Here is a 10,845-nt window from a genome sequence, read left to right on the forward strand (position 1 = left end):
TTTTTTTCTCATTTAAATGTGATTACATACATAAACATAGCCACAAAGAGGAGAATACCCATATCAGGTGTCAAGGAAGTACAATAGGTGCAGGAATATTGTCCATTAAGGAGCTCAGAAGACAGTTTTGCTGGTGGAAATTGCAACATCTTTCTTCTTTCAATCACAGTATATACCAACGCAGCATTAATACATCTCATTACATTATGTAATGGACTGCATAATACCACATCAATATAGATGCACTGGCTTCATGCATGTACAGCATTTACAGTGAGCTTCTATGGACAGATTAATCTCTTACAGATTAATCTAGCTGACCAGCTTCTACCAGGGCTGCGGTGCACACTCTGGTGCAGCATTTAGGAATACATGGAAAATTGACCAATAGTATTTGGTTAAAAAGCCAATCAAACAGTCAGTCATTTTAAGGTGTTTCATGAAAAATTACACACAGTGAACATATTAGTACCCAGTCAAAAGTTTAATTATACTCAATACCTGGTAATTCAATACTCACACTCACTTTGGCCAACAGGGTAGAACTGGTAACTTGGATAATTTTACATTTTAGAAACAGATTTGTACATTGTGGCAACCACTTGCATTGCATTCATTATACTGAAATTAAAGCACAGCCTTAAATTTCATTCAATACTTGTAATGCACAAATAATAGTTACCTGATAGAAAAGGCTACCATCATCAAATTAAAAACAGCAGGAATGTAAAAAAATGACTGAACAGTACAGAGGCAAAGTAATTAGTTGTAGCCCAAAACAAGTCACAGTGAAGTTTTTATGAGATTTATAATATGCATATTATGTATACATGTTGGTGAACATTCAATGATAATTCTGATACAAAACAGAGCTTGTAACCTCTTATAGAACAGCAGTTATGTTACAGAAATACAAAATAAAACACTGATGAGCAAATATGGGCTCAAATTTTGGCTGGTTGTGTTTAAATATACACATACACTGAGATATTTTACAACTCACAACATCCAGAGTACACATGATGAAAAAGAAAATTATTGCTGTGTAAGATGTATGTACAGGGTTTTTTTCTAATAGAAAACAACTAGGCCTACTCTTTGGAGGTGAAAGAGTTCGTTGGAGCACAGATCAGAGCTCCAGGCAGGCCACTAGCGGTGTCCATATTTGGCAGACCAGTCTGTTCGCCCGTGGATGGTCTGAACCGGCGGGCGAGGCAGCAGGCCGGGGGTGCTTTTGTTAGCCAGCGGCATGTTGGTGGAGGTGTTCATCTGACTCCGGCCAGACTGCCATGTTGCATAATCTGAAAAAGCATCAAAACAACAGCTTTGTTTTGAGGTTTGTAAAGAGGATTTGTTATGTGGCTGGTCACTTTTAACCCTTTGAAAACTGGAGAAACATCATATTTCTTGTGCTGCTTTCAGACGCCTTTTGCAAGTATTAAAACCTCTGAGCCTTGAGCAAAGTAGTGCGATTTTCTTTCAAAAACATGGGAAAAAAGGTAAGAAATGATCCACAAATTGCAAGAAATAAGTATATTTAGAAAATTACTTTTTAAAAAGCTAGGGAAATAAAGAAACGAGCAAGGTAAAAACTATATTAAAATTATCAGAATTTAATTTTTTTTAATTATGTTAAATTCAATTATTTTTTTTAGTTTTTATTTATTATTTTTTTACTTAACAATTCTCTTGTACTTTTTTTCTAATTTCTTGCAAATTTCTGTTTTTTCTCCCTTTTTTTCTGGCTATATGCCTTCTTCCCATGTTTTTGAGACAAATAAAGCCAAATTGCTCATGTTTCAAAGTGCTTAAAGGTTTATGTAAGTTTACACATAAAGAGCTGAATATTACAGGAAACTCTAATCTCTGAAATTCATCCTCACTTGACATTGTTGATTCCACTGATGGACCGTGGTGTCCTCTGTGCCCGGCAGAACTGATGTCCTTTTTGTAAAACGACGGCATGTATCCACCTGGGATTGTATTTGTGCCTGAAACAGATTCATTTATTTAAACATTTAACAGTAAATTACAGAGATTACGGTGAGTTAAAGTACGAGGCGTCCTGATGGGTTACCGTGAGCGCCTCTGCTCGGCAGAGTCCCTCCAAATGGGATACTGCTGTTACCCCAGAGATGGCTTCCAGTGAAGTCTTTACTGGCGTTGATGGCCACGTTTTTCTTTGTGCTGATGCCTGAAGGAGAAAGTTAGAAATTAGATGATAACAAAAAAAGAAGGAGCGGGGGAGAAAAGGGGACATGGTTTTAGTTCTGGTCCAGGTAGTGGTTACACTGACTCTTTACAAATTAAAAGGCAGCTCCAAAATTTTTAGGGGTTATTTTTACAAGATTATATTTTTTTCTGTTTCCTAGCAGTGTTTCTTCTGTATACAAAACCAAAACTGCACATTTTGGATGAAGTTAGTATGTTTTGGCATCAAATTGCTATTTTCCCAAGCCCCTCTAAAGGAAATTTCCCTATTGACCTGATGTAGGTTTCTGCATGACGACATTTTTACATATAGACCCATACACTGCTGTGGATGCAACATTTGACCCTGAAAGGCACACACTAACACAAACAATTGACGTAATGGTAGGCCAGCAACACCCTTGTGCTGTGAGGCAAAATTAAAGTTTCTCTCAACGCCAGCTTCAATTCCCAGTCGGAGAAGGCTGTGTGACAGCAAGATAAAGCAGTAAAATAATATAAATATTGCGTACACTTGCGTACAGACTGATATTGATTTATTTTAGGCAGTCCTTTTTCAAAGGTGACTAAAATACATTTTGCTGCTGCCCCCGTCCACAGCAGCCAGGCTTTTTTATGTAAAATGACAACTGAGTAGAAAAAAGATGAAAAAGAGGCGTCTACAGTTACTGCCACAATACAGATGCCTTTTTTTTTAAACTCCTTTTCTACCTGAAAACCAAACCAGAGTAAATTAGAATTGAAACAGCACAAGCATGAATGCACCTGAAAGCACCGATGATACAGATTTATTAAAGACTCTCAGTCCTACGATCATTTTCACTCTACTGCAGGAAAGTCTTTGAATTTATTTCACCTGGTAAATATCTGGACTGCCTCAAGTAATGTTGTTTGGCAGAAGCGGTTCTCGATGGTTCCTGGTAGGCTGCGCTCTTGTTCAGGTTCAAAGGTGCATCTTCCTTTCCGTTGGGTCGACTGAAATCCAAAACATTCCCATACCTGAAAGACAGCGGGTATTCAATGATGGCATTAGCTCCAGCAGCAGAGATGCGTTTGTTGTATTGCTTTTTTACATTTTTGTCTGTATATCATATTACTGAATCTGCACCTGAATCTCACCTTCTCAGTGCGTCCTCCCCCTGTCTCGACTTCTCTGCGGAGAAGTTGCTTTTTCCAAGAATACTTATCGATGTCAGATCGGTTTCTTCGTAGTCATCCCAGTCATCACTCTTAAGGTGTCCTGTACCGTGGCCCCAACGCCGTCGCCCCCCTTTAGGTTTTAACTGATAGCTCAGCAGGTTCGCTTTTTCGGATTCCTGTCTCGTTTGCTAAAAAACAACCGTAAATCAGATTTATTATGGTATATTCATGTTGATATTCTGTCAGCCTCCTTTTGATGGAACCATTTTATACTAAATTTAAAGTAATTACTGCAAATACAAAACGAAGACTACTTGACGTCAGGAGATTACATTTTTACATCAATCAGCCATTATCAGGGATACGTAGGAGGCCAGCTTTATAGGTTTGTTATCCCACGTTTTAGCATCTCAATTTATTTGTAAAAGGCTTAATTCAGTAGATGTAATAAAGATTTAATAGTTGCAATATCAGGATAACTAATAATAGTAAAAGACATACAGGGTTCCTGCAGCTTTCTGTGCAATTTTTGAGTTTTTCACTCTGCATGTAAGATTTTACTGCCTGGATTCCCTGGATTGATGATACATTTAAAATGAAAAAATTGTTGTTGCCAATTATTTTGAGATTTTTAAAAAATCCTACTTCCCATGTCTGAGCTTTTTTTAATTTAAGGCCTTATTTTGATGAATTAATTCAATGCCTTTGAAGACTTTTTAAGGCTCTGCAGGAACCTTGTATGTCGTAAATACACACGCCTCACCTTACTCTGGAGACTCTTGTCAACGATGTAAGGAAGATGGCTCTGTGGCGTTCCTCCGCTCTGTTCCTGCTTCAGGATGTGCTTCGGTTGCTGCTCTCGCACCAGCTCTGTGTGCCGTTGGTACGCCGCCGCCTGGGCGGCTGCGGAGACCGGGGAGGGCTGGATCTGCTGGAGAGGCCTGGAGGGGGAGCAGTGTTGGTTGGGAGGCGGAGGCTGGGAGGGGGGTACGGGCTTCAGCAGCAGGGGCTGCTGCTGAAGTGTCTGTTGGGACTGTAAAGGAGCCTGCAGCGGAACAAGGCCTGGCTGAGGTCTGCCCTGCTCCAGGATCTGCTGAGGAGTTCCCAAAGCCTGGCCCACGTGGAAGTAAGAGTACCTGAGAGCCTGAAACGATGTCAAGATTTGAAGAATCAGCGTTCGTTCTGTATATTCAGCTATGAGGAGAAAGTGTGGGTCAGACACTACCTGAGCAGAAGCTGGTCTCTTCTTGGGGTCCCACTGGAGTAGGTCCGTCATCAGATGGATGGCTTCAGGACTGGCATTTGGGATCAGTGTCTTCAGATTACTGGGAACACACTGAGGCCAACGGAAATTCATCGCACTGGCCAGATGGTATCCCTCCGGCCAATCATTCTGAAGGGAGAAGACGCAGGCCATCATACATACCATTATATTTACATAACATCATATTGAACAAGAAAATCTCTTTTTATTCACTGTAACAACAGTAGCAGTAGAATACTAATTGAAAAAAAATATTGTATAACTTGGGACAAATACCTGCACTAGTATATGCAAACATACTGTGCACAATACATATTTCGAGTACAATATACAAATGTCTCTGTCTCACTTTTCAAGCAAAAATTAGACTTTTAGATGAAAAATAAAGCTTAATGTCTCAGTTTCATGCATCGAATGCAGTTGAATAGTGAGGAGTTATGAAATGGCAACCCATTGACCCGTGTGAAATCCCCAACTTTACAGTAGAAATAAACATATTTAAAGCTTGATTTAACACACTTTTTTGGTCTGTAAAGTTAATTTTCCCATTTTTTACAGCTGTACAGGTGATAGATTTTTTTTAAACTCACCTGTTCAAATTTTAATGTTAAAGTTACACATAATTGAGGCTGCGGTTGCTTTGAGTGACAGGTAGGTGCCATCCGATCACAGTTCACGACCTTGTAATAATGTTGGTTCAGTAAAGTAACCAGATTCATGGAGTAAAGGTGCAGCCTTAGCTGTCGCTGTTTCAGTGTGCTTTCAGTTCATAAAGTTAACTAACATTTTGATCACCTACTAAAGTCTCGTTCAGTGTTTTTGTACAAAAAGACCCTTTTAAGAGTTGGATGTTGAGTTTTTATGGTAAGCACATTTTGACTTGGAGATGGCCTCAGTTTCAAGCATCAAGTACAGTTGAAAAAGAAGGAATTACACTGCTGGTGTAGACATCTAAATAATATAATAGGAAAGTACATTGCTACTGTCAGATATTATACTCAAAAGTACGGTTAAACACATCCGGTGTTGACAGGGTATAACCTGGACTGACAAATATAGGGCCCTTTGTAATTCGTGTGAGAAACTTTTACCTTCTTTGGCGTACCCAAGACTTGGCAAATCTTGAATATGGTGTCGACTTCACTGGAGCCCGGGAATAGAGGCCTGAGGGTGTAAAGCTCTGCCATGATGCAGCCCACCGCCCACTGGTCTATAGGTGAGCTGTAGGATGTGGATCTGAGGAGCACCTCAGGCGCTCTGTACCTGGTCGAAAAAGAGAGGGTAGTCGCACTTGACTGCACTGAACTATAAAAACACATGGCGTTGTTTTGACTCTTAGAGAAACTCACCATCTGGTGGAGACATAGTCTGTGTATGGTGGACGAGATCTTATTTCACGAGCAAGGCCAAAGTCAGCTATTTTCACCAGCTCTGGGCCCATGCACAGAAGATTCTCAGGTTTCATGTCCCTGTGAAAAAAACCTGAAAAAAGACACAATGCATGACCGTCTTGACTCAAAAATACAAACTGCCAAATGTGCAGCACTTAATTTAACACCCCGGAGTCGTGAACAGACGTACCATGTTTATGAATGAACGCGAGGCCCTGTAGTATCTGAAACATAATATTTCTTACAGCAGATTCGGGAAACAATCGAGACCTGCAGCAAGAAACAAAACAGTTAAGAAACTGTGAGCACTTAAAGACTCTAGTTTTAAATGCAGGATTAATGATGCAACAAGTAACAACTGTACGCACCTGTCTTTCATTAGCTGATATAGATTTTCCTTCATGTACTCAAATATAAAGTACAAGTGATCATTTTCTCGAATAACCTCCTTAAGTTTAATCACATTTGCATGGTTGAGTTTCTTTAAGGACTGAAAGAATAAAAGAAACAGATCATGTGAGAATAGGTAGAACACCTGAACAAAAAAAAAACAGTGGTAGAAATAAAAACTCTAATCATGCTGGAAAGTACACAAAGGTCACTGCGGCACATTCAAAAGCACACCCCACAGCTATCAAACAAAACCTTCTTGTTAAAACATGGCTAAGAACACAATGGAGTTTAAGGGTAAATGCTGCAAAGGTGGGATTTATACTTACAATTTAAAGAGGGAAAATAGAAAGCAGGATGGAAAAAAATATACACTATTCCCATGCACTGGGATGATAAAGGTTTGAACATGCTAAATTTTAGTAAGGGGGGGAGAAGCTGTAATGGGATTTTGAGATTTTATGCTGTGACATGCTGTAACTATGATCCAATTAGCAGGACTCTAAGAAATAGCGTGTTCTATACATGTTTTGCTGCGTTGCGTTAAGGTCAAGCTCTAGGAGAGGAGGTGTCTAGGCCAGGGGACGGGAACCAGAGCTCAAAACCAACAGCACACAAGAATCACCTTCAACTCTTAGAGCTGGTGTGTGACTTTGAGCTGTGAGGAAATTTAGACAGTAACATACTGAATTGGTGTGAAAAGAAAAAAAAATCTTTTGAGTATTTGACAACTGGACTAAAATGTACAGTATATATTAACCATATCACCATTACTGCATTACTCACAAATCATCAAGTTATCATGAAGTTACTCATCTATTTTACCATATATAGAAAAATCGACCCAAACAGAAGCAGAGTCTTAGGGTGTGGCACCTAAATGCTGCTTATCTGGTCACTGCATGCAGCAGTTAACAGCATATTTAACATTAAAGGGAAACATCTGTATTTGTTTAACCTAACTCGGGGCATTATGCACTGTCGATTTATGTCCACTAAATGTGTTTGTTTTTGCCACAAACAGGCTCAGATTTTTATTATATATCAGTACTTATGGACCATTCTCTCCCAAATCGTACATGGAAATGCAACTCTTAAATTGCTTACATTCTGTATTAAAGACTAGAAAAGGGCATTCCCTCTTCATTAACTTTGGGTGGATTTTTCCATAATTTTATTGTTCCAATGAAATGTGTAAAAATGTGTTAAGATGTAGAAGATTAACTCACCTTGACTTCACGAAGGTTCATGCATTCTTCCCACGAGTAAAATTTTCTTTTCATTCTGAGAAATATGTTTCACATTAACTTATTTGTAAGAAAGTACATCAGATTGCATAGAGAAAGAGAAAACCATTGCAGATGCAAACACACACAGTGATCGCAGCAGATACTCACTTCTTTATGGCAACTAGCTCTCCTGACTCCAGACTGCGGCCGAGGATGACTGAGCCGTAGGTGCCATCCCCGAGCTGTCTGATAGTTGTGTATCTATTCATTATGCTTCTCCTTCCATAGCATCGTGGGGACAATTAATTCTCGGGTGGAAAACAGAGATGTGTTTGCCTCCTGCTGCTGAATGCAGCCAGATTTTCCTGTGACAACAGCAGAAGACCACGGGCAGAGCTGGAGGACTCATGGTGTCATGGACTTGCCTCCTTCTGGCTGAGAAGGTGAGTGATGGACGATAAAAGCTGATGTTAGTTATCTATCAGTATGACTTACAATCCATAAGAACCACTCTAAACCGAGTAGGACGTGACTTAGCCAGCCGACCACAAACTAACGACTAAGTGGGACATTTAAAAGTTGGAGAACTTGCCACAAACTACATGACTGAGACACTATTTCTAAATTACCTCCAACAAATCTTGACTTTCCTGTACTGAAATATCTTGGTATGCATCAGCCACGATATGTTGCTGTATCAGTATATATCAAGTATATATCATATATCAATTACAGTTTCTCCATAGTGCAAATCAAGTGTCAAGTGGACCGCCTCACTACATTGCAATCTAGGTGACAACATGTAATGAGCACTCTTGTTATGCTAGCCATTCAAAAATACACAAAATTACATGTTTGTGTCCCAATCCTAAATACGCCTAATGATTAACCACCGTTTTATCTGCCTGCAACATTAAATTTTAAAAAATCAAAGCTTTTCTCTCTGCTCAAAAATGTGTTTAGGTTCGAGCTTCACTGTGCAGAATGATTTATGCTCAGAGTTTGATGCTTGTTTGACACCTGTTTTCATCTGATGAAGAGGGGTTACGTTTCTGTGTTCAGCTAAATCTGAGTTTTAGATGTGTACATACTAGATGATTTTGTCACATCACAACTAGTTTGGCAGCCAATCATGATTAAGTATGCAACTAACACAAGTGTGAAAGGCTGTGTACAGGTATTCGACTCTTAAATTTACTGCGCTTAGATTTTAACTGAATTTCAGTGTGATTTTTGGACAAATAATTTTTTCTTATTCAAGCATTGCACAGAAGTATAAAAGGTACGTAGCATGTGTCCTTGTGCAGAGTTAGATCAATCTGCATTATGTCAAAAGGCCAGTACAAGTATTAAGTAAATCGAGAGTGTTAGGTTCAGCTGCAGTTTTAAACATTTGTAGTATCAGTAATGTAGACTTTCACACGGAAGAGCTTCACTCATTTTGACAAAAATTAATTATAGGATGGATAAATGAAACTAGCTCACGTCTGCAAATAAGACCTCAAAAATTCAAATTTAAGACTATTTATTGACATTAAAGGGTTATTATTTATAAAATTGAATTTATATCATCTCAAGACTTTACCTGCAGACCTGCAGACCTGCAGACACCCTATGCGAGGTGAAAACTCGAAACCTCTAGTTCAGGTTGGACTTTTCTGAAAAGTATTATTAATCATGTCTAGCATTTGAATTCCTTAAGAATACAATATTTTCATAGATTTAGTATTTTTCATTATGGAAGGAGTAGATGCAATCTCACCATTATAAACACGGTAAACAAACATCATTTTGAGAGAAAAAAAATCATTATCTTACACAAATTGTACATGTGTGGAGTAACTAATTGATCACTGGTAAGTGAAATGATGTACACTGTTTTACAGTGTTTAATGGTATCTTCATATAATAAGGATTCAAAGTGGTTATTTAAGTAGGTATAACCATTAGTAATCATCTCTCGGCTTAAACGTCGTTTATTACTGTAAACGGATGCTTAATAAACAGCGATCATGTTTATTTACTCGTAATAAATTGCTAATATAGCTATTGATTGTGTGAGTACGTCTGCAGAAAAAAAGACAACAGCTGCAACCTTTACTAGCATGTTAGCATAATATATTCATGTTTTGTCGACATGTAACTAACCTTAACGATATAACGGTTATATTCCCAGTTTAATAAGCGTTAACTGGGGAGAGTAAAAACTAAAAATAATGGTTATTTATCACTAAAACATTCATCGCTTGGATAACATTCATACTGAAGTTAGTCCCTGTTGATTTGTCTTAATGCTACAACTTGGCTTGTGCGTTTTGGTTAAATTTTAACGTTGGCAAACATAGCATAATTAACGCTAGCTTGTAATTGTGTTGTGGCGCTGGTGTTGGCCCAGCTGCTGACAACATTATACAAAAAAATGGCCTGTTTGGACTCAATGGTCTCCTAACTTACACACACAAAAACGAGAAGCGGCGGACAACACTCACCGTCCTCACGTCAAATTGAGAACAACACATAGCCGGGCATTCGTGGTCGATGTTCAACAAATGGCTTAACGGGACAACCAGTTGACATTAGAGGGATGATAACCGCATCCAGTGTGTCCAACACACAACATAAATACAGTTTCATCAAGGCCCTCTCGTCACAGAGCTCATCATAATCTCGCGTTGCTGTACAAACAGTTTGCGGTCTCTTTACAACAAATCACAGCTCTGCTCCTCCGTCGACAAAGATACAAAATGAGACGAAATAAATCACTGCTTCCCTGTCTCCGACGTCGGCACCGATTGTATCAAATGCAACATAGTGATGTTCAAAGTCTTAAAATGTCTAAAGTCAAAGTTGTGAGTGGTAAGTGCCATAATAAGTCTCGTTTATAAAACCGACTTTATGAAAAAGAATATTATTCAAACAAATACCAAAAAAACGGGAAAGATTTTCCGGAGCAAAGCAAAGCCGGAAGTGGCTGAGAAGGTACGCTCTTGTATTCTTCTTCGCTGCTCATTTTACTAGTAAAATAAAGAGGACACGCCATTTATCTGTAAGAGGAATTAACAAGAAACCTATTAGGCCCTCTTAAATAATTGGGAAAATTGTATGCATTAAAAAAATAAGGTGTATAATGTAATTGTGTCTGGGTTTATACCACCTACAATTTAGTATTATCTGTATTAGAAGTAGCCTACAGATAAAAATGAGAATACTCATCCATTAA

General features: G+C 38.7%; 1 protein-coding gene across 2 annotated transcripts; it reads right to left on the reverse strand.

Annotated features, from left to right (window-relative positions):
- Nucleotides 1-465: 465 nt before the first annotated feature.
- On the reverse strand, nt 466-10,319 carry LOC121954996 (serine/threonine-protein kinase ICK-like). Of its 2 annotated transcripts, none has more exons than XM_042502769.1 (14): nt 10,115-10,319; nt 7,794-8,056; nt 7,626-7,680; nt 6,375-6,496; nt 6,197-6,276; nt 5,965-6,097; nt 5,707-5,878; nt 4,577-4,744; nt 4,115-4,495; nt 3,331-3,539; nt 3,068-3,210; nt 2,078-2,194; nt 1,884-1,991; nt 466-1,301 (listed from the first exon to the last, which is right to left on the reverse strand). In XM_042502769.1, the coding sequence occupies exons 2-14, from the start codon at nt 7,892-7,894 to the stop codon at nt 1,150-1,152; spliced, it is 1,941 nt and encodes a 646-aa protein (XP_042358703.1). In that variant the 5' UTR covers nt 7,895-8,056; nt 10,115-10,319; the 3' UTR covers nt 466-1,149. The 2 variants fall into 2 exon arrangements, with proteins under 2 accessions (XP_042358703.1, XP_042358702.1); XM_042502768.1 differs by having other exon boundaries at nt 7,794-8,060.
- Nucleotides 10,320-10,845: the final 526 nt, after the last annotated feature.

This window comes from Plectropomus leopardus, chromosome 15 (genome assembly GCF_008729295.1).
Source record: "Plectropomus leopardus isolate mb chromosome 15, YSFRI_Pleo_2.0, whole genome shotgun sequence".
NCBI classification, from domain to species: Eukaryota; Metazoa; Chordata; class Actinopteri; order Perciformes; family Serranidae; genus Plectropomus; species Plectropomus leopardus.